The sequence below is a fragment of the Delphinus delphis genome, chromosome 2, assembly GCF_949987515.2.
Source record: "Delphinus delphis chromosome 2, mDelDel1.2, whole genome shotgun sequence".
Classification (NCBI taxonomy): Eukaryota; Metazoa; Chordata; class Mammalia; order Artiodactyla; family Delphinidae; genus Delphinus; species Delphinus delphis.
Window position 1 is genome coordinate 29,700,582 of NC_082684.1, and position 23,944 is coordinate 29,724,525.

General features: G+C 39.8%; 2 protein-coding genes across 6 annotated transcripts in view; both read right to left on the bottom strand.

Moving 5' to 3' along the window:
- PSEN1 (presenilin 1) overlaps positions 1 to 4,215 on the bottom strand; it is a 78,168-nt gene extending 73,953 nt beyond the window's left edge. The window contains exon 1 of one of the 2 annotated variants that reach the window (XM_060004274.1): positions 3,956 to 4,215. The gene's annotated coding sequence lies outside the window, so the exon portion shown is untranslated. The remainder of the gene's footprint in view (positions 1 to 3,955) is intronic. The other variant, XM_060004273.1, reaches the window with a different exon arrangement.
- Positions 4,216 to 9,544: 5,329 nt separating this feature from the next.
- The window catches only part of RBM25 (RNA binding motif protein 25), a 56,152-nt gene continuing 41,752 nt past the window's right edge, over positions 9,545 to 23,944 (bottom strand). For all 4 annotated transcript variants that reach the window (XM_060004278.1, XM_060004276.1, XM_060004279.1 and 1 more), the window contains 5 exons: positions 21,213 to 21,537; positions 20,561 to 20,835; positions 20,124 to 20,222; positions 19,053 to 19,100; positions 9,545 to 14,984 (listed from right to left, as the gene is read on the bottom strand). In XM_060004278.1, coding sequence (XP_059860261.1) covers positions 14,892 to 14,984; positions 19,053 to 19,100; positions 20,124 to 20,222; positions 20,561 to 20,835; positions 21,213 to 21,537 — 840 coding nt within the window. In that variant the 3' untranslated portion in view covers positions 9,545 to 14,891. The remainder of the gene's footprint in view (positions 14,985 to 19,052; positions 19,101 to 20,123; positions 20,223 to 20,560; positions 20,836 to 21,212; positions 21,538 to 23,944) is intronic.

A 23,944-nucleotide genomic window follows, 5' to 3' on the forward strand; every position in this document is an offset into this window, starting at 1 on the left:
AGGAGCAGTGTTTAAAATCCCAAAAAGGAGCTTATTAAAAATTCCATTTAAGGAAACACCAACAGAAAAGTACATTTCTGTCTCTCACTACATCCCAAGGTAGCAATTTTTTTTTTCTTTTGGTCATGCCACGCGGCATGTGGGATCTTAGTTCCCTGATCAGGGATTGAACCCGTGCCCCCTGCACTGGAAGTGCGGAGTCTTAACCATTGGACTGCCAGGGAAGCCCATCCAAGGTAACAAATTAAAATAAATAAAAATAACTTGAAATTAATTTAAAACTTCAGGAATACAGCCTAGAAAGACCCTCAGAATTTTAAGAGGCCAGGAGCAAATAATTTCCCCAGCCCTACAAGCGGCTTTGTGAAAGTGGTAGGCTCTAAAAAGAGCAAGGATAGTGATACATCCTATTTGGTGATTTTTTTTCCCTCCTTCCTTCCCACTCTACTTCTGTGAACCATCTGTGGTAGATTAGATTATTATTCAGCAAATATTCACTCCGTCCCCCAGCATCCCCAAGGGAGGAATACTTCTCTCCAGTGATGTTGAGCTTGGCTCTGTGACTTGCTTTGGCCTCAAGGTAGGTGCAGTCTACTACCCACTCCAGGCCTTTGGGCACAATCTTATGACTTGCTTTGGTCGATGGGATTTTGGCAGATGTGGCACAGACAGTTAAACTGTGCTTGTGCAGGTGGACTTGCCTTCTGTACTTCTGCTGTTCCCTTGTGAAGAACTTACTTTGGGTAGCCACTGCCCCTTCAGTCTGGGCCCCAGAACAAGACAAGCAAAGCAGAATTGTCTTAGCTGTCCCCTTTAAGCAGACCGAGAGCTAATGCTCTAAGGCAGCGGTCCACAACCTTTTCGGCACCAGGGACCGGTTTCGTGGAAGACAACTTTTCCAAGGACCGGGGGCGGGGGGATGGTTTCAAGATGGTTCAAGCGCATTACATTTATTGTGCACTTTATTTCTATATAATGAAATAATTATACAACTGACCATAATGCAGAATCAGTGTGAGCCCTGAGCCTGTTTTCCTGCAACTAGATGGTCCCATCTGAGGGTGATGGGAGACAGTGAAACTCAAAGAGTGTTGCTTATCCTTTCACTTTTTTCAGGAGCTTTTGGATTTGAGAATTGTGGATATGGGACCATGGTTCTGTATTATTATAGATTCTTTTCCCCCCCAAATTTAATGTCTACATGGAAGATATAATTACCCTGAGTCATTGTATCAAATTTGTTGTGGAAATGGGTAGAACACAACTAATCTTTAATGAAGAAAATGACTATTCACACTTAATTAATTCGTAAATCATTGACTATACTCAGCAATACTTGCATTCTCTCATTTGCTTTAGATCAACTTAAGGAACTGTACAAGGCATTGTGAAAACCAAATATTAATATCCTTTAATCAACAAACACTTATTGGGTTTCTTCTACATAACCATACACTGTGATAGGTACCAGGGGTGCCAGTGAATCAGATGATACTTCTGTTCACCTAAGGAGCTTACTATCTAGAGGGGAAGACAGACAAGTATGTTTTTACATTAATTACATGTTGAAATAAAAATATTTTAAATGTATTGGGTTATATAAAATATATCATTCAAGTTAATTTTACCTATTTCTATCTCAAAAATTTTTGCTCATTAGAAAATGTAAAATTAACCTTTGTAGCTCACATTATGTTTCTAATGGACAGTACTGCTCTAAAGCTTCAGGTTTTCTCTCCTACAAACAGGCTTAATACTGAAAATCCCTGACAACCTTTTCCTTCCTGAAGCTTCCCTCCCTTCCTCAGTTTTTATGACACTGCACTATGGAGGTTCTCCTCCCACCACTCATTCCCCTCAGCTGGTTCCTCATCCTCTTCCACTCCCCCATTATAAGTGTTCCTAAGGCTCTGCCTGGGCTTCCTTGTCCTCCCTCTTTCCTTAGGCATCTCCTCCACTGCTCCAACATCAACTGCTAAGTCTGTTTAAGTGACCCATGTTTACAGCTCCAGGCCTGTCCATGGGATATTTAACTGCTGGCACTTCAAAAGTGAGACTTCCAAACTGTTTCCTCATCCTCTTCCTCTCTAGACTAGTTCTTTGCCTCTAACTTCCTTATTTCTGTAATCGTCTCCCCCATTCTCTAAACTTAAAGCCTCCTAGTCAACTTTACACTTTACTCCTTGCGCCTCAATTGGCTGTTATGTCCTCTTCATAATGATATTCTTCTTTCTAAGCTTCTGCCACCACCAAAGGTCAAATTTTCATTATATCTCACCCGGATTATGCAAAAGTCACCTCAAATCTCTTATCCATTCTAGCCCCCACGTACCTAAAGCAAAGTTCTTATCACAAAACTTATGAAAAGCAAAGCTCAAAACACCTTCCAAATCTGCCTGGCATCTATCACATGAAGGAGAGGCAGTATTAGCGGGCTCTGAAAGGTTTTTCAGAGTACATCCAAAAGAAGTCTCTCCCTGCAACCTGAGGTAACAGTAGTGGGAGAGCAGGAGCAGAGGCAACCTGGATCTGAGAGAGAAGAGGACCACATTGGCCTTGCTGACAAATGTTATATCTTTCCTGCTAGAATGATTCTCAGAGACCAACTCCAATCCTCCAGTTCTCCCCAAATGGAAATTCACGCAGCAGTCTAGGACTAGGGGCAGCCATTAACTTAAAATTCAGCACTAGATCATATCCATTCAGAGGAAAGTATGCCCAGAATTATGGTAACTATCTACCCAAGGACGAGGAGTAGACGAATGGAAAAGCTGATGATCGATGCCGCTTCTATCATCTAATTTACCTTGGGGAAGGCGGGTAGAGGTGAGGGAATCCATCCACTCAATAAATAGGCTCCTTTTCATTATTAAGGGCTTGTTATTAAATGGAGGTGGGAGGGGGTTTAAGTTGGCTGAACCCTGCAAATGAGTTAAGGAGAATTGAAATTGGCTTTTGCAGGTGACTGAAATCAGCCAAATGCAACAGGCTTCAATCTACTTTCCTGTTTTTATCCTCCTTCATAACAGTTATTAAATGTGCACACTGGGTCACTGGACCCTTAGCATCCAGAGGGCCCCTCTTCCTAGTACACCCTCTGATATAATGCTCTCCTCAATTCAACTCCGAGGGTGTAAACCTTTCCATTGTAAAAGATAACGTAAATAACAAGATGCCCTTAACCAGATGTAATCTCTACCTGCCTCAAACTTCAGAGAATACTATGACTTTTACAATGTACTCTGCCATAATTTGCATACTATTCGTATCTCACATAGTAAACCTTGAACACTTTATTCATCTTGTCTAAAGCAGGCAAGCAATGCTTTTAAAATTATTAAGTTACTCTCCTACAAGAGAAGCAGATATTTATTTGAAAGGAATTTGAGCGGGATGAAAACGTCAAGTATCTAAAATACATGCAAAGCACTGGACGTATATGCCTCGTGACAGTCCCGATCAGGCAGATCCTGTTGTATTCCGTCCCGAACTGAGACAGAAGGAACTTAGCCCTGAGTGCCACTCGCTTCCCCTGGACAAGGACACATTCAGGGCATAAGGCGCAGAGTTTCAACAGTTGCTCAACCAGACCCAGCGCCAGGCGCTTCCTCTTTCTCCTGCTCCACTCCAGGCAAGACGGTCAATCCCCGCCCAAGGCACCTGCGCCCTGAGATGTCTTCGGGAAACCAGCACTTCCGGACCAAGGCTGCGAAGGGGAACCTCTCTTCAACCTGATCGCGCGCCGCGCCCGGAGCCCGAGAAACGGGCCGCCCCTACTCGTTCTCCACACGGGGTTCCCTGGTGCCCGCCCGACCGCACCCCGCTCCCCATTCTCGAGGACACCGGCTCCCCGGCCCGGACAACGACAAAGGGCCCGTCCCTGCCCGCAGCCACCCGTGTCGGCACCGGATGAGAGGTGTGTTTCTCTCTCCCCAGCTCCCCATCGGGCACCTACCCTTTCCTCGCCGCCACCACCGGCCTCTAGCAGCTGAGGTTTCTTCCCGAGCAGCCGCTGTTTTGTTTCCGATGTGAAATCGCGGCCTTTGGAGCAGCCCGGCCCAGGCCCCGCCCAAAAGGCCTCACCGGTTTCGTCACTTCCGGCCCCGGCGTCGTTGGTGACCGGCCCCAGAGGGGCGGGGCCAAAGGCGGAGGGGCGTGGACCAGAGGAAGGGGGTGGATCTTCCGGTGCTGAGTGGGGACTGAGGAGGAGACCCTGCGTTCCCGTTGGCCTTCCGACCCGGAGGGACACCCTTGCTCCCCTCTCGGCACCCGCCGACCCCTGATGGTGCCAGCACCGGTATGAGGTTGTCAGAGACCTACTGCTCTTGAGCTGAGGATCAAAATTTCTACGTAAACTGGACCCAGCGTGTGCTTCTCCTACAAGTGCTGGCATCTTAAATCTAACGTTTCTTTCATTTCTCTATAGTCCTATTGGTACAGTGTTTCTCAGTGCGAATCAGCCGCACCACAATCAAAAGGAAGCTAACTTAAATTGTAACTACCTGTGCCCTCCATCCCCTACCCAATGAATCAAAACTTTTGGTGGGTGAGAACCTGAGAAACTGCATTTTAAACAAACATCGTCTGGGATTCTTCCGCTCCAAGTGTAAGAACCAGTTTTCCTAGATGGTAAGCTTTCAGAGAGCATAAATTGTGTTATTTTTATTTTTTTATTTTTTGCGGTACGCGGGCCTCTCACCGCCGCGGCCTCTCCCTGACCGGGGCACGAACCCTTGTCCCCTGCATCGGCAAGCGGACTCTCAACCACTGCGCCACCAGGGAAGCCCAATTGTGTTATTTTTGTAATCCCAAAACCTAACATAGTATCTGGTACACAGTGAGTTGCTCTATGGTTGTTTGATTTTTGCATCTTCCAGCTTTCCATTCAAATGGCTGTAAAAACAGTACCAATAACTCCTTAAGTAGCATACCACACACATACATTCATCTGAAAGCTAAGTTAACAATGAGTACTATGTAAAACCAAAGGTGAACAATGGAGAAATGTTCAAATTCACAGGTAATCATCAGAAAACTGAAATCAATAACATGGCATCTGGCCAAATGAGATTTTTTATTTCTCTTAAATTCTTCCCCCAAGATAACCCTTCATATTCCTAGAGCCATCTCTCCTCCCTGCCCCCCTCGAATGCATGACCGGTTTTAAATAGGTTTTACACACTTTATATTTAAGAACAGAAGTAGCAGTAGCAAGTTTTTCTATTAACAGAGAATGTTGGGGAAACAAAAAGGTTGACACCCCCCAAAAACAATTTTTTTTTTTTTTTTGCGGTACGCGGGCCTCTCACTGTTGTGGCCTCTCCCGTTGAGGAGCACAGGCTCCGGACGCGCAGGCTCAGCGGCCATGGCTCAAGGGCCCAGCTGCTCCGCGGCATGTAGGGATCTTCCCGGACCCGGGCACGAACCCGTGTCCCCTGCATCGGCAGGCGGACTCTCAACCACTTCGCCACTAGGGAAGCCCAACAATTTTTTTTAAAGTTCTCTCTTCCGTCCTCAAACTTCACAAGGGTAGGAATTTTTGCCCGTTTGTTTACATATATTGCAAATGCTGAGAACAATGCCTAGCACATAAAACAGTTCAATACATTTGTCAAACAAGCATAGGCTAAAAACCATCCATTTGTGAACTAGTTAAATCTCTTTGAATGCAATCTGGGATGTAAGTAGAAAGTGTTAAAATTCTGGTAAACTATTCTTAGAAACAATCTCAATACAAAAATTTTGTGCAAAGATGTTCATGGAGTATTATTAATAGCAAAAATTGGAATGCTAGATGTCCTACAATAAAGGACGGTTCACCCACTTCACCTAATATCATTAAAATTGTTTATGAAGGGCTCCCCTGGAGGTGCAGTGGTTGAGAGTCCGCCTGTCGATGCAGGGGACACGGGTTCATGCCTTGGTTCGGGAAGATCCCACATGCCGCGGAGCGGCTGGGCCCGTGAGCCATGGCCACTGAGCCTGCGCGTCCGGAGCCTGTGCTCCTCAACGGGAGAGGCCACAACAGTGAGAGGCCCGCGTACCGCAAAAATAAATAAATAAATATGTTTATGAAGATTGTGTATAACAGAAACATTCTAATCCTGTTAATTAAAAAATAAGACATAACATTAATGCATACATCAAAACACATTCCTGCAAAAAGGAAATAAAATTGATTTAAAAAGCAACCAGTGGCTGAATTACTGGACTAAAGATAAATTTTCCTCTAGTTTTCTGTATTTCTTCACCTTTTTAGGAATATGGAAACCCAGAAAGCGCTGAAGAAGAACCAGTAAAAAGACACAGACTAGACCCCTTCCCGGAAATGCGTATGCTAGCTTTCTGTGTGCTTAGGTGCCGGAGCTACTGAGGGTCAACGTCTGGACAGCCGAAAAGAATGTGATGTGCAGATGAGAGCAGCAATTAACCAAAAGTTGATAGAAAGAGAATGCGTCAAAGAGTTACTGAGAGCTAAATTAATTGAATGTGGCTGGAAGGATCAGTTGAAGTCACACTGCAAAGAAATAATTAAAGAAAAAGGACTAGAACACGTTACTGTTGATGACTTCGGTGGCTGACATCACACCAAAATGCAGAGCCCTGGTACCTGATAGTGTAAAGGAGCTCCTACAAAGAATAAGAACATTCCTTGCTCAGCATGCAGCCTTTAAGATTGAATTAGATTGTTGTTTTGTGGTTTTATTTCTGAAAGTAAAACTTGCCATAAATTAGGAATTGATTTCCCAAAATAAAATCCTTTTTTGTATGATGGTATACAGTTTTCAGTAATGTATACAATTGTATAGATTTTTCCCCCTAAATGTGTTATTTTAATAAATATCTCATGAATGAGTTTGAAGTTTCCTTGGATTTTGGAATAAATGGGACTTTATTAATAATTCATCAGATTTGTTAAAAGTCAAGCAGCTAATATAGTTTAAGTGTTAAGTATGTAAACGTTAAGTAAGCAAATCTCTGTAATAACAATTGAGGAGAGGGAAGCAGCCTCTTCTGATTGTTTGGATGTAGTGTATGCCTCTTTTGAATTCCTATAGTTTATAATATATGTCCCATCTTGTTAAAAAAAAAAAAAAGATACAGACTAGAGGAACAAGGCTAAAGTGACATCCTAGACACCAAGAAAGAAGAGTCCCAAATAGGGAGCAAACATCCATAGTGCTAAGAGGTAAACTAGGGTGTAGCCTCTTAAAAAGCCAGAGTCTCATTTAGGCTATCACCAGTTACCAGTGGAATGAAGAGATACAGACTACTGAGACTTAAGAAATTTGGAAGCAAGATCCTTTTTGACTCAGCTCCTACAGAAATGGAAACAAAAATAAACAAATGGGACCTAATGAAACTTAAAAGCTTTTGCACAGCAAAGGAAACCATAAACAAGACGAAAAGACAACCCTCAGAATGGGAGAAAATATTTGCAAATGAAGCGACTGACAAAGGATTAATCTCCAAAACATACAAGCAACTCATACAGCTCAATATCAAAAAAACAAACAACCCAATCCAAAAATGGGCAGAGGACCTAAATAGACATTTCTCCAAAGAAGATATACAGATTGCCAACACATGAAAGAATGCTCAACATCATTAATCATTAGAGAAATGCAAATCAAAACTACAATGAGATATCATCTCACACCAGTCAGAATGGCCATCATCAAAAAATCTACAAACAATAAGCGCTGGAGAAGGTGTGGAGAAAAGGGAACTCTCTTGCACTGTTGGTGGGAATGTAAATTGATACAGCCACTATGGAGAACAGTATGGAGGTTCCTTAAAAAACTACAAATAGAACTACCATATGACCCAGCAATCCCACTACTGGGCATATACCCTGAGAAAACCGTAATTCAAAGGGAGTCATGTAGGGCTTCCCTGGTGGCGCAGTGGTTGAGAGTCCGCCTACCGATGCAGGGGACACGGGTTCATGCCCTGGTCTGGGAAGATCTCACGTGCCGCGGAGCGGCTAGGCCCGTGAGCCATGGCCGCTGAGCCTGCGCTCCGCAACGGGAGAGGCCACAACAGTGAGAGGCCCGCGTACCGCAACAAAACAAAACAAAACAAAAACAGTCATGTACCAAAATGTTCATTGCAGCTCTATTCACAATAGCCAAGACATAGAAGCAACCTAAGTGTCCATCAACAGATGAATGGATAAAGAAGATGTGGCACATATATACAATGGAATATTACTTAGCCATAAGAACGAACGAAACTGAGTTATCTGTGGTGAGGTGGATGGACCTAAAGACTGTCATAGTGAAGTCAGAAAAAGAAAAACAAATACCGTATGCTAACACATATATATGGAATCTAAAAAAGAAAAAAAAATGGTCAGAAGAACCTAGGGGCAAGATGGTAAAGATGCAGACCTACTAAGAGAATGGACTTGAGGATACGGGGAGGGGGAAGGGTAAGCTGGGATAAAGTGAGAGAGTGGCATGGACATATATACACTACCAAATGTAAAACAGATAACTAGTGGGAAGCAGCCGCATAGCACATGGAGATCAGCTCGGTGCTTTGTGACCACCTAGAGGGGTGGGATAGGGAGGGTGAGAGGGAAGGAGATGCAAGAGGGAAGAGATGTGGGGACATATGCATAACTGATTCACTCCATTATAAAGCAGAAACTAACACACCATTGTAAAGCAATTATACTCCAACGAAGATGTTAAAAAAAATTTTTGGAGAGTACATATAACTATAAGCTACTCTTTGTGGAATCTCTAATGTAGTGAAAAGGAGAGGACCTAAGGTTGTTTGTTTTGTTTAAAAACTTACTCCAGCCTGAAGGAAGAAAGAAGATAACGGAAACTCCAGAGCAAGGCTCAAGAAACTGCAAACTGTAGTTACAAACCAGAAACATGAGTGGGGGAGGTCTTCTGGATAGGAGTACCCATCCTTAATTATAGAAAGCAAAGGTTCAAGATGCATGTCATAAACTGGAGAGAATATGCCTAAATGACTCTTTTAAAGTTAAGCTTTTGTTAACCTTGAGAGTTTTTGCTAAGTAAGAGGGAAAATCAAATGACTTTTACTCATTCATACCTAAGATAGCACTGGAAGTTTTTTTTTTTGCCATGCCGCACAGCATGCAGGATCTTAGTCCCCTGACCACGGACTGAAACAATCTGTTTCCCTTGAAGTGGAAGCGCAGAGTCTTAACCACTGGACCACCATGGAAGTCCCAGCACTGGAAGTTTAAGAACTATAAAAGCTGCAGTGTTTGTGGTTAAGAAGTGAAGTTCAGTAAAAGAATGAGAAAAATAGTAGAGGGTCCAGACTATCTGCAGTGGTGTATTTATATTTTCCCCAGAAGTGTCTGGAACTTGGGAGCAGGAATGGAGAAATAAATGACCAAAAAAAAAAAAAAGAAAGAAAAAAAAAAATGGTGGCAAAAATCAATAGTAAGCAGTGAAAGATGAAGCAGCAAGGAAATCCAGTGCTGGACCTGTTAGAGCTACCTGGGGAGAGGGGCTGTTCGAGCCTCTAGAGAGGCTAGAGCAGTCACTCGTCACAAGTAAATAAAGTCAAGATTCAAGGCCAGTTCTTTACACCATAGATTCAGCAAGGCAATCCAATTTATTAACACTTCCCACATAAAAGCAGTTTACTTTTATTTATACATCATTGCTCTGTTTGCTATGGGAGTAAAGTAGAATTGAAAAATGAAAAATAATACTGTCATCAAGACTAGGTGCTTGACCATATTCTATCTTACTAGCTCTCACATCGTTTTCATTCCTTGCAAGGATCTGGCTCAGATTTGGAACAGCTCAAGATGAAGGGCTGGCTTTAGCTTACTCATCTTGCATTTTTAGTCTTAAGTTCTATATGACTGTCAATATTTTATTAAATCTAATTTCCTTCTTAAAGAACCTGGGGCCCGTTTAAAAAAAAATTTGTCTCAAGAATATACTCAAAATGAAACTTTAATATCTAGCTTTTCCACCTGCTCTAACAATTAGCCAAATCTCTTCACCTGGGTATATTTGCCATTATCTTTTAACTGACAGGGGAAAAAAATGAACCTTCATAGTTTCTAGATTCTACAATGTGAAGTGTTCTCTAGTTTTTCCTTTTGTTATGAGAAAAAAACCAGGAAAAATTGTTTAGAACAATTTTTAAATTCACAATACTTTTTGCCTCAACAAAGATTTGCTAAAAATGCTTCCTATGAGGGAATTTTATTAACAAGCACTTTCCTCTGCTCTTAGGTGGCTATTAGCATCTAGACCATATCTATCCAATGTAACTTTCTTTAGTCAAAATAATGTTCTTCAATCTGCAATGTCTACCCAATATTGGAAACCATTAGCTAAATATGGCTATTGAGCACTTGAAATACGAATATTGCAAACAAAAAACTGGATTTTTAAATCCAATTTAGTCACACATCACTTCTGAACACTTGAAATATGGCTAGTGTAACTGAAGAGCTGAGTTTTAAATTTAATTTTAATGAATTAAAAAACTTGACAGCGCAGATCTAGACCATGAATTAGATAGAATCCAATATGCAGGCCTCTAGATATCCTACCTAAGGAACACTAGCAGTGTTGCAGTGAGTAGTTAAGACTATGTGATCTTGGGAATTCCCTGGCGGTCCAGTGGTTAGGACTCCGCGCTTTCACTGCTGAGGGTGCAAGCTAAGATCCGGCATGCCCTGCAGTGCAGCCAAAAAAGAAAGAGACTATGTGATCTCTAAGGTCCCCTCTACATATTACTACCTCTGCTGACAAGCTTCCTACTATCTATCCCTTTCCTCTCAACCTTGAAGTTAGCTCATCAAGTTTGACAGTTCATATAGTACATTGTATATCTATTAGTGATCCTCTCATTTTTTTCTCCACCACTAGACTCTCAGCTACTAAAGAGATCTTATTTATGTCTATCACTCCATCTAGCTTAAAACATGAATGGCACATATTAATTGTGCTTCAATGGCAAATGTAAGTCATACACAAAAAGACGAATGGGTTACCTGGCTTAATATTTCAGCTACCACTCTGTGCAAGAGAATCCAAAAGTCATCTATCCAACTAATACATGATGAGGCAGAGTAGGCAGACTTAGAGCGTCATTTAATTCAAACAACATGGCTTGAAAAAAATTTTTACTCATTTTTGTTTATAGAAATTATCTTTTCTTCCTGGGCATTTCAGATTGCCAATCCTAATTTAGCCTTCGTATGAGTCAAGTAATAAAATGAAAGGCAAAGAATCTTTTAAATAAAGATGAAAATTAAGCATTCAAATGCAAATAAACAATATTTCAATAATTTAACATAATCACATTTCGAAAAATCTACCAGTTTATCAAATATTATAAGCTCACCTTGGTCTATAGTATGAATATAATAGTAATAATTCCTGGGTTTAAAATATACACGTGTGAATTTCCCTAGTTTTCTTCCCGACACTTAGACTGCCTATTTCTTTGCCTGTTTGGGATTCCTTCTAATACCTTTCTTTAGCTACTGGTATTCACAAATCAATTTCACCATCTTTTGCTAAGCAAAACAATTTCTCAATTTCATATTAATAGAAGGCTGAAATATGACTTGGAAAAATGTGTTAACCACTTTGACATAAAACCTTTCAGCAGTTTTTGGGTAGAAAGTGGAAACATTCATAGAACTTATTTGAAAGAGCTGGGTAAATAAGCCTCATATACACATTGTATACCTGCTTACATTTATTTGCATTAAATTTTTTTCTTCATATTAAAGGAGAAAAAAATGTTAATAATGTTTAGTACAATTTGACTCTTGAACTCATTGTATTCTCAGTTTGTCCACCATATCTAGTATCCATGCCTGATCAGTACCTGAAACTGCACTCTCCACAAAATAATCATCGGCCTCTACTATTACATATCAGGAAGTGCTATGATAAGATTCAGAGTGAGTAACAACATAAACTTCTCTCAGGAGAAAATGTGCTGGGGCTGGCTGGGAATAAAGCCTAGAATATTGGAGTTGTTCTCAGGCAACCTTTTTGGAAGACTACTTCATGTTCATAAACAAATAATACCTACCTCTTTATTTGCCTCAAAAAACGTTTTTCTCCTTAAAATGAACTTAAAAAGAAAATTAAGTTGCATTAGTGTAATCTATTAGGATAAAATACTAGTACTGAGTAGACACTTTAATCTTCTAATCAAAGCAGTTCTTGGATCACTTAGCACTGGCAACATGTGGTAGCTGGTGAGAAAGGCAAACTCTTAGGCCCACTCTAGCCCTAAGTCTGCATTTTAACAAGATTCCCCCAGGTGATTCAGCTGCATGTTAAAGTTTGAGAAAAACCATTTTCTTCCTGTACACAGATATACACATTTGAAATTATTTTATTTACAGGGTCAAATGAGGAAAAAGCACATTGGTTTCCTCCTAACTGCCACATCAAGAATGGTTGTCAAGACTTTCATCTAATTTTATAACAACCTGAATGGGCAATATGGATTAAACTAAGGTTTCCAAGTTGAAATTAACCTATGGACAAATGGTAAAGACAACCCAGAAAGTTCAAGCAATTTAGTAAAAATTTTCTTATGTGTATTCTTCCTGACACTACAATATGCCAGCTTATACATGTCCAGTTCTTTATATACAAACCTGAAAAATAAGAACTCTGAAAACCTTGAAGTTTAACCTTTGTGGCAAAATCTGACTTGAACTGACATTAAACTATTAATGTAGTAAATGTAGTAGGTCTTTTAACCCACTGACTGTGATCATTCCTGTTTTGCTGCAAAAGTGTTAACGTATAAATTTGGGATCCTGACACAAATCTCACTGGAAGTGTTACGCAGTATATGGTATGTGCCCCCAAGGGTTTCACACAAGGGCCCTTTTAAGGTAAATGTAATTGAAAGAGCAGAAGAGACCCAAGCAAGGAAAATTAAATCTACCTGAATAAACTTCCATGCTAATGCTGGCTAAATAAAAACAACCTAATATGATGCCTTAGAAGCAATAATATGGTAAAAGATAGAGAGGCATAATAAACTGCTTGAACAGGGAGTCACGCTGGGGGTCAATCTGAGAAAAGGCTAGTAAAAGAATTTGTAAATGGTAAGGAGCATGTTTCTAAAATTTTCCCTTCAGAAACCACAATTTAAAATATTATAACACTAAAGGGGGGAATATCTCCACAGATGTCTAGATTAATCGAAAATAAGGCAAACGGCCTCTTTGACCTTTAGTTACTAATACTCAAAAACTGAGTCCGTCAAAAATTCAGCCCATATTTTCAAGTTAAGTTTCTAGTATGCACCGCATAATTACAACATGATGCCATTTATTTAACAAGACTCTGAAAGAATGAGTCCCCAAGATCAAATATATACATTTTTAATATTTGAAATATTTACATAATGGAACCATGTCATGGTCCAATGTTAAGAACAGTGTTTTCAAATGTCCTCTTAAGATTAAAAAAAATCTAGTAACTCAAGCTCAGTTTATGCTTTTTATGCTTTTTTTTAACACCCCCTCCCCCACCCAATCTTTTTAAAAAATAAATACTCAGACACAGGAATAGCTGCACCTAATTTCTGTTAAGAACTATTTAAAACTTGTTACATTTTCAGGTAATTTTGCTCCCTGGTGAATTTCTGATCTACCATAAAGAAAGCCCCATGTATGTCTCTAAGAACACCATCAGTATGTTTTTAAACTTTGATAAGCAGAGGTAAACAAGGTGTGTGCCTACATATACACACACAAGATAGAAACCCTTTACAAAACAAAAAACTAGTGGTAACTGCTTTAAATGATTTACTTTATCCTCAGAAATAAGATGTAAACTTTGTAAATTGCCATGATAAATTCCTATTGTATTTTGTCAAACATTCCTAGTCTGTAAAATTGCCTAATTTTTTATTTTGCTTATTTTTAAAAAAGATTTTTTTCACTTAAGCTTTTTGAATGAAGCTTTTTTTTTTTTAAACAAAGGGGTACAAAATTAAACTAAGGACCAATTAGTGCAAAAAATGCATTAAATAAAGCTCTCCAGAATCTAAGGATCTGCCTCATACCTGAACAATGAAATCAGGGGGGAAAACCACTATGACTCACACTCCCTTAAAAGAGAGGCTGACGCAGCCAGCTTTCAACAGAAAAACCCATTCCGTTCAACAAACTGTTGCTTGCCACAAAAGAATACTATACTCCGGGAGACTAATAACCTAATTATCCCAGACATTTGGGTTGGCACAATACCATGTTTCCTTTACAATTCTAGTCTTCAATTAGGAAATGTTTCAGGGAAACTTCCAAAGCAAATTAGGGAAAAGTAAGACTTTTATACATACATTCACACAAACACATTCATACAGAGATACAGTAGGAATGGATTGTCTGCTACTTTTCGCACTCTAATTTTAAATTCCATGCCATCATGAGGGCCTGCCATTTTTGATCAAGGGGGTAAGGGTAATAGGTATGACTGGTATTCTTTCAATTTAAAATTGTTCATGTTGGTGCCTATACAGTACAGTTCAATATTAAGTGCAATTCTGCAAAAGAATTGGCGAGTCATTTTAATATTTACAAGGAACAAATCAGCAGAACAAAATTATATCAGATAGGCTGTGTACAGTAGCTGCGGCTTATAAAACATACCAGTAATTTGTACCTGGTGAGTATAAAGAGAACCATGGTAGGATTCAGATGTCTTTACAACCAAGGGAGTACACATGGCATTAACAAATTAGAGGACAAAAAAAATTCACATTTTCTACATTAAAAAAAAATTACAGATCTCACAAACGTCTTTGAAGACAAAAAAAAAAAAAAAAATTAAAGTCCTGTGAAGGGTGGGAAAGAAGAAATCTGAAATGGAACTCTAAATGTAAAAAGAATTTTACTTCACAAGACCAATTTTCTTGGCTTCTGTTTCATATATCAATAATCTCCACATCTTGACTATAAAAACTTCTGCTTCTTCATCAAGTACCTAAAAAAGGAACAAGACAAAAAACAGTCACACACGTAAGAGAAGCAATCATAAGCATCTCCCAACAAGGTAACTGGAATAAAAAAGGCTTTTATCTACCAACAAGCATTTATTTATACATGTCTTGAAAAACTACTTCCTGAGGAAAGCAAATGTTATAAAGAACACAGTAATTTAGACAGAACTGGTTACATAACTACATAATACTTAATACAGAGTATCTCATTTACCCCTCCCCAAGAACCTCACAATCTTAACATTTATTGAGCACTTATTACATAAGTGACACTGAAATATTAAATGAGAATATATGTGTAGCATTTTAATATAGTATCTGGGATAGAGTAAACAAAGTGAACACTATCATCACGAGGGACACAAGACTATTGAATAAATAAAAGGTTTTTTTCTCCTTGGCAAATCAAGTTATTTTTTCTATCTACGTATGAGTTAGTCGCATCATGTCCTCACCACTGCACTACTCCTGCCCTCATCACCCACACATACGTGGCACTCTACACCAGGGCTGCTGTGCAGTAAACTGGAATAGCATGCTTCCTTCTACAGAAGGCAGCAAGGACTGAGTTCCAGGGTACCACCGTCATAACGGCATCTGGCCTAATGCTGCCAAGACTCTGGAGAAGCAGGCCAGGTTAGGAGTTAAGCAAACCACATCTCTAGCCAGACTACTTGGATTCAAATAGCTCTTCTACCTCTTATTAGTTACGTATTCTTGGTTGGGTTACTTAATCACAATCAGCCTCAGTTCTCTCATCTGTAAGACAGAGGTTATAGTAGCTATGTCATACTGCTTCTACTGTGGGAATTAAAAGAGTTGATATGTACCAAGTGCTTTGAAGAGTGCTTATTATTACAATCAGTAAGTACCTAAAACAAGCCAGAAATGGATTTTCCTGAGAAATTTCCTTACATTTCTCAGTGATGACAAATAAAGAACTTAAATAAGACATCTATGAGCCAGACTTAACCCATAGTTTAAAAAAAACTGCTGTGGGAATTCCCTCGTGGTCCAGTGGTTAGGACTCCACGTTCTCACTGCCAAGGGCGCAGATTCAATCCCTGGTCAGGGAACTAAGATCCCACAGCCAAAAAAAAATGAACTACGCTGCAACACTAATTAATGAGGAATTGAACCCAGGTACAAAAATGCAACCAAAGTTCATTAACTTACATAAAATGAGGAAAGGTACAGTTTGAAAAAGATTTCTAATAAGAGCAAAATACTACTTGAGCTAAAATTTCCATCTCATTTATTCAAGAAATATTTAGAGGGTCCATGAGCTATTACCAGAACTGGCTGACAACACCAACTCAATTGGTTTCCTCCCACTCTGATCAACAATGAGCCAGAAAAAATAATCAAAAACAATATAAGCGAATAAGCAGTAGAGTTTAATTATACTCTAAATATCAAACTATTTCAACAGATCAAACGGATTAATAGTGACACATGACATCTTCACCAACAGTGATTATACCTCTGCCAAGGCCACAAACCAGAACACTGATTTTTTTTTTTTTTTTTTGCGGTACGTGGGCCTCTCACTGCTGTGGCCTCTCCCGTTGCGGAGCACAAGGCTCTGGACGCGTAGGCTCAGCGGCCATGGCTCACGGGCCCAGCCGCTCTGCGGCATGTGGGATCTTCCCAGACCGGGGCACGAACCCGTGTCCCCTGCATCGGCAGGCGGACTCTCAACCACTGCGCCACCAGGGAAGCCCCTGATTTTTTTTTTTTTGGGCCGCATGACTTGTGGGATCTCAGTCCCCCCACCAGGTATTCAACCTGGGCCCTTGGCAATGAAAGTGTAGAGTCCTAACCACTGGACTGCCAGGAATTCCGATTTTTTTTTTTTAATTCCTTAACTCAGGCCTAACTACAAAACCCTCTCTTCACTCAAGGATAACTTTGTGAAGAGGCTGGAAGGTCAAGGAAGTTCAGATTGTATCCCTAAGGACTGGGATCTATTCACATTTCTCCTTTCATCTGAGGCTCAGAATTATGGCATCAAACTTTTCACAAACGTTTTTTCAGGAATTTTAGACAACAGATGCATTAGGCTAGCTAGGCAGCAGAAAACTAATGTTATCTGGTTTCAGACATCACATAGTGTTTGGACACATAACATCTTGACCTTAGAGCTCCTTTTAGTTAGGCACCCTCCTATGGCACTCCCTGACAACTTTAATTGCAGCTCAAAATGAAAGTTTCCCTGGTCACCTATCATCTCACATCATGCTTGACGTTTCTTCTTCCTCTCTGACTCTTCTTCCTGTTGCTACTTTCCCACTCTGCCCTTTAGACCCTATTCCACTTTATGCTATCCCAACTTCTTTAATTAGACTTTTCATCTCCTTACCTTAATTGAAAATGTGGTACGTCCCCTAAAGACCCTGACACCCCTGTGGCCTTCTGAGAAAGCTCCTCACTTTCAGAGCTTTAGTCTCCACAAGAGAGGGGAAGCTGCTGGATCTTCATTGTTTCTCTCCTAGTAAACAATATCTCCACTGATGTTCGCGAGATCTCATTACACCACCGGTTCACTCCAACAGCAGCTGTCTAGCAAATATCTAATCTTTCATCCACATTAAATGAGTGCTCTGGCAGCTGGTTCTTGTATTTCTCTCCAATCCCAGTCCCAACACACAGTAATTTCTATTTCTGTGTGTTATAACCCAGCTTAAAGTTCATTGATATTCTAAACAATGACATCAACTCTGCCCCAGAAACTCCCATGGCCATACTTTGCACCTTGCCATCATCTGGATTAATTTACCAATTGTATTCTTAAACATTCTACTCTCTAACTAAACCTCTCTTTCCAGTTATTTCATTCCAACACATCTCCCACAGCTTCATTGGAACCACCAATCTTTGATTCATTCAGACCACCAACTCTGTTCTGATATTATTTCCTTTTCTTCCTAGACTGGAGTTCACAGTCCATTCTATCACTCTCTCACCTTTACCATCAATTCTCTTCCTTTCTTTTCTCACAAAATCAATGCAACCACAACCACTAACTCTAATACCCAAATTAAGTGCAATTTGGGATTTGATGTTTAACTACTGCCAACCCAACAGACACCTGCCCAAGTGACAAAAGAGTAATACAATCTTCAAGTCTCAGTTTACATGGTAATTCCTGTGATGGTTTCCCTAACTTCCGTCAACACCTAACTACTCATCTCCTCTGCCCCCATGATCATTTTTATATATCCCCATTATACTAAGGATATTACAGTATCAATATTGGTACACTTGTTTCCCTGCTGGTTCTTTAAGGGCAGATATTCCACCTTTCTGTGCTTCTAGCACATTGCTCTACCCAGTAAACACTTCATAAATGGTCTCTAAGTTTATGAATAGATTCAGAATTTATATTTATACACACAAACACCAAAAACAGGGGAGGGGAGAGAATGATAAAAAAAAACCTAACTCGGGCTTCCCTGGTGGCGCAGTGGTTGAGAGTCTGCCTGCCGATGCAGGGGACACGGGTTCGTGCCCTGGTCCGGGAAGATCCCACATGCCGCGGAAGCGGCTGGGCCCGTGAGCCATGGCCGCTGAGCCTGTGAGTCTGGAGCCTGTGCTCCGCAACGGGAGAGGCCACAACAGTGAGAGGCCCGCGTACCGCAAAGGAAAAAGAAAAACAAAAAAACCCTAACTCTACTGTTGTCTAATAATATCTTACTATGAACGCCTTTAACCTCTTAATGCATGTTCAAATTTTAATTCAGGCCCATAAAGATTCTGGAACCAACACAAGGAGAAATTCAATCAAATTCAGAGAAGTTAGTTTGTTCACACTGATATTAATTTAAATTTTTTTTTCACATCTTTATTGGAGTATAAATGCTTTACAATGTTGTGTTAGTTTCTGCTGTACAACAAAGTGAATCAGCTATATGTATACATATATCCCCATACCCCCTCCCTCTTGTACCTCCCTCCCACCCTCCGTATCCCATCCCTCTAGGTCGTCACAACGCACTGAGCTGATCTCCCTGTGTAATTAAAATATTAACAACAGTAAATTTCTAACTTACCATGGCAACATCATCTAAAATGCTCTGAGGTGAACTATGAGCCATAACCTAAGAGAAAAAAAATAACTGTCACTTTGAAAATAAATAAAACATTAGCAATACAGTAAAAAAAAAAAATTTTAAGGTGCCCTCAAACTAGTATGAGAATTTCTTATGACTTTAGAACCTTTCTATAAATTTCTTAATTCCCAGAATCTCCCTCTTTTCAATAAAAGTCTGACACTAAAACCTGGGATCTTAATCATCACATTATTTGTCTTCTAATTCAAATCCAGACTTATAAGTGTTTATGCTACAGTAATGACAAGTGGAAAGGGTCACTTAAATTAGCTATGCCTAATGTTAAAAGAGCAGTACTGGTAGAAAAATACCATCTCCTTAAAACGCAATTAGCTATTCCTTTATAGAAATACTTTGCCTTCAGGGGACAATGAAAGGATGTGGTATACCTTGGTGGTTAAGAGCATGAGTTCTACAGGCTACTTATCATGTAACCATGGTCAAGACACGATCTCTCCCTAAGCCTCAATTTCTTCATGTATTGAATGGGGATACTGTTAGTAACCTGCACTTCCTAAGGTTGTTGGGAGGTTTGAAGAAGATGAAGTCTTGTAAAATGCTTAACACCGTACCTCCCGGGAAAGAAGCCTGGCACACAGTAATCAGTCAGTTAACACCACTATTATGCTATGAAGGGCACTATACTTTCTTTTCCAAAGGATGGATGACTGAAAAAGAATTGAGACAAGCTATTGGCTGTCTCCACAAAACCTCAACCGTACTTCAGCAACATTCTAACCATTAAGACAAGAAGGGGGTGGCAAAGCATTCTCAGGGGCAGGGAGAGAGCAAAATTGGCAGCAGCCAGCTATTCTGTCCTCTCTGACCCTCTGAAATGAAAGCATGCAGCGTGGGGTCTGAAATAGTATAGAGGGGTTCACTTAAGTAGCCATGACTCTTGTAATTAAAACTAAATTATCACTGACTTGGCCCTGTAAAAATTTTCAATTTAGAAAGTCTCTAACATTTTGAAGTATGTAACAAACGTTGGCGAAAGAGTAAAAGACTAACCTTAGAACAAACAAAATCAACTAATGTAGCTTCTTCTTCACCTATGTATTCTATGATTTTTTTATTAATCCATGGTCTAATTCGTCGTTCCATCAATATCTATAAAATAAAGCATGGTTACTAAATTGAAGAGCTTTTTATTACATTTACTTAAAAAACCTATATAACTTCATAATTTTTCTTAAGGCTAAAATACAGTATGATCATTAACAAGTTGACTTAACACAGATAAGTATCGAGACGAAATTATTTGCTTCTAATTTATGAAGACCTCAGGTACCAAAAGAATTTCTACAATAATCTATTATTATTGACCATGTCAAGATTCTAGCCACCTTATCACCCCTATTTGTCATAAACGGAATGAACTGAGTTTGTGTGCTATAGTCAAAACCAAAAACTTGCAATAAAATAATGAAATACAATTTGCTACTCACAGAATCCACAATAGACCAATCCAGGGGATAAGCAAAGAGCTCAGGTTTGGCTGTAGGGATTTTTTCAATGAGACTCTTAATGTGTTTGCGCTTTTCTTCAGTGTTCACAGTGCCTTTGGCAGCATTTTTATCATCTTCACCATAATCCAAGGGAACCAGTTTCCTTTTTCGGGGTACATCATCACTGTCTTCATCCTCAAATTTGTTAAAGACACTATCTACAGGGAGTTTCTTTCTCTTCACAGAATTAGGCTGACCAGGACTATTGGAAGCACCTATAGTAAAAACACTGTATTAGCACAATGACTTAATTCTCAAATGTTACATTTTACAACCCACCATGCCTAAAAAGCACTGTAAATATACCTCCACAAACCTCAGAGAAAGATGCCAGCTATAAAAAATAACTCACTAATCACAAGCGCTAGAAAATTTAACTTTTCACTTCTCAGAATGCAGGGCAGCTGCAGATACAGGAGCACTAGCAGAACTATGAAAACAATCATGAGCTAGAAAGGCATTTTTTTTTAAGTAGTTTTCTAACTACCTACCAAGCAGTACATATTTATTTTTCCCTTAAGGCAAAATTTATGTAGTTGTGGCGGGTAGAGGGGGAAAGGAGGGAAAAAGGAGGAACGAAATGCAAACATACCCAGTTTAAGACTCAGTCCTATTTTTGGCCTATGCTCCTCAGGTTGTTGTTGATCTGGTGAATTTTCATGAGGAATAATAATACCACAGGGAGACTCATCTCCAGGAGTGTTGGGAGTTGCATTGCCACTGGCAGAGGAAACAGATGGGGCAGAACTGATGGGCCTCAGAGTTGGTTTGAGACAGGGCTTTTGCTCTGGCTCTTCTTCCTCCTCCATGGGTTCCTCTCGTTTTTCTTCTTTTTCTTGCTTTTCTTCTTCCTCTTCCTCTGATTCTGGTTCTTGCTTTATTTGTGGTTGTCTGCGCCTCTCAGCCTCTTGTTCCATCTAAAACCAGAAAATAACCTGGTCAACTGAAACAGACCCCAACTATCTTCAATTCAACCAGCTCTATGTTTTATCTTTCACAAAATCTCTATTTTTCTTCTTCCTTAGAAATAACAAAACACTGCCTCCTTCTATAATCAGAACTAAATCTATAGATATATTAGGTACTCTGCAAAATGTTTTTTTAGTATTTCACATATATTACCATTCTTCAGTGGCCTGTATACACTCTACAGAGATAACAAAGGTAATTGCTAATAGTTGGCTAATTCAAAATGAAAAACTATGTTTTTATATCGTTATTAAAGAAATTATAATCAGAAATTTTATTTTATTGGGTTGGCCAAAAGGTTCGTTCGGTTTTTTTGGCTCTAGTAGCACTTAGTTGTCTTTAACTTCATTCGAAACAATTTTGTTAGACTGTGTGTGACAGCTGTCATATCAGCGTGCATTTAAAAAACAGACATCAAAATTGGTGAATTTTTGTGTAGCCATTTTAATATTGAAGATGGAAGAAAAACCCAACATTTTTGGCATATTACTCTTTATTATTTCAAGAAAGGTAAAACGCAACCGAAATGCAAAAAAAGATTTGTGCCGTGTATGGAGAAGGTGCTGTGACTGACTGAACATGTCAAAAGTGGTCAGCAAAGTTTCATGCTGGAGATTTCTCGCTGGACGATGCTCCATGGTTGGGTAGACCAGTTCAAGCTGATAGCAATCAAATCGAGACATTGAGAACAATCAACGTTATACCATGCAGGAGATAGCCAACATACTCAAAATATCCCAATCAAGTGCTGAAAATCATTTGCACCAGCTTGGTTATGTGAATCGCTTTGATGTTTGGGTTCCACGTAAGTTAAGCGAAAAAAACTTAACCGTATTTCTGCATGCGATTCTCTCATTAAACGTAATGACAATGTTCCGTTTCTAAAACATATTGTGATGGGTGATGAAAAGTGGATACTGTACAATAATGTGGAATGGAAGAGATGGTGGGGCAAGCAAAATAAACGACCACCAACCACACCAAAGGCCAGTCTTCATCCAAAGAAGGTGATGTTGTATATATCGTGGGGTTGGGAGCCTTCTATTATATTGAGTCCCTTCCAGAAAATCAAACGATTAATTCCAACAAGTACTGATCCCAATTCGACAAACTGAAAGCAGCACTCGACGAAAAGAGTCCAGAATTAGTCAACAGAAAATGCATAATCTTCCATCAGGATAACGCAAGACTGCATGTTCCTTTGATGACCAGGCAAAAACCGTTACAGCTTGGCTGGGATGTTCTGATTCATTCCCCGTATTCACCAGATATTGCACCTTCGGATTTCCATTTATTTCGGTCTTTACAAAATTCTCTTAATGGAAAAAATTTCAATTCCCTGGAAGACTGTAAAAGGCACCTGGAACAGTTCTTTGCTCAAAAAGATAAAAAGTTTCGGGAAGATGGAATTATGAAGTTGCCTGAAAAATGGCAGAAGGTAGGTCGAACAAAAGGGTGAATACGTTGTTCAGTAAAGTTCTTGGTGAAAATGGAAAATGTGTCTTTTACTTTACTTAAAAACCAAAGGCACTTTTTGGCCAACCCAATAGAACCCAATAGTATACACAATACACAAGAGGCAACTCAAATCCTCAGCCTGGTCATAGATAATCATTTTTTATTTCTTGGTAATGGCTGAAGGTGGTAGTCACTTCTGTATTCACAAACAGGAAAAGGAAGAAGTGGCGGGAGGGAGAATTCTGAAGTCAAACTCCTAAACCAAAATGAACACTCCCCCTGAAATTACAAAATATAATAAAAAATAAACATCATAAGAGCATTATAAACTGGGATGAATACATCAGCAAGTTTTCTGAGCATGAAACAAACACAGGAAAAACAAAAGTAAAAGTACGTATCCTGAACTACACAAAAATTTAAAATCTGTGCATAACACCATTTATCAACTCACAAAGGAAGTACAATGACCATTAAACCATCTGCAAGGCATTCAAACCCACTGGTAATCAGAGAATTAAAACACAGTAATATTGGGCTTCCCTGGTGGTGCAGTGGTTGAGAGTTCGCCTGCCGATGCAGGGGACACAGGTTCGTGCCCCGCTCTGGGAAGATCCCACATGCCGCGGAGCGGCTGGGCCCGTGAGCCATGGCCGCCGAGCCTGCGCGTCTGGAGCCTGTGCTCCGCAACGGGAGAGGCCACAACAGTGAGAGGCCCGCGTAACGCAAAAAAAAAAAAAAAGAAAAAAAGAAAAAAAACCAAAGTAATATTCCCCAACCTAAATGTTATAATGGCAAGGATTTAAAACACTGACAATACTACCATGATGATGAAAAATAAGACACCTGGACTATAAACTGGAGAAATTCTTGGTGGAAGATTATACCTGAAGTAAA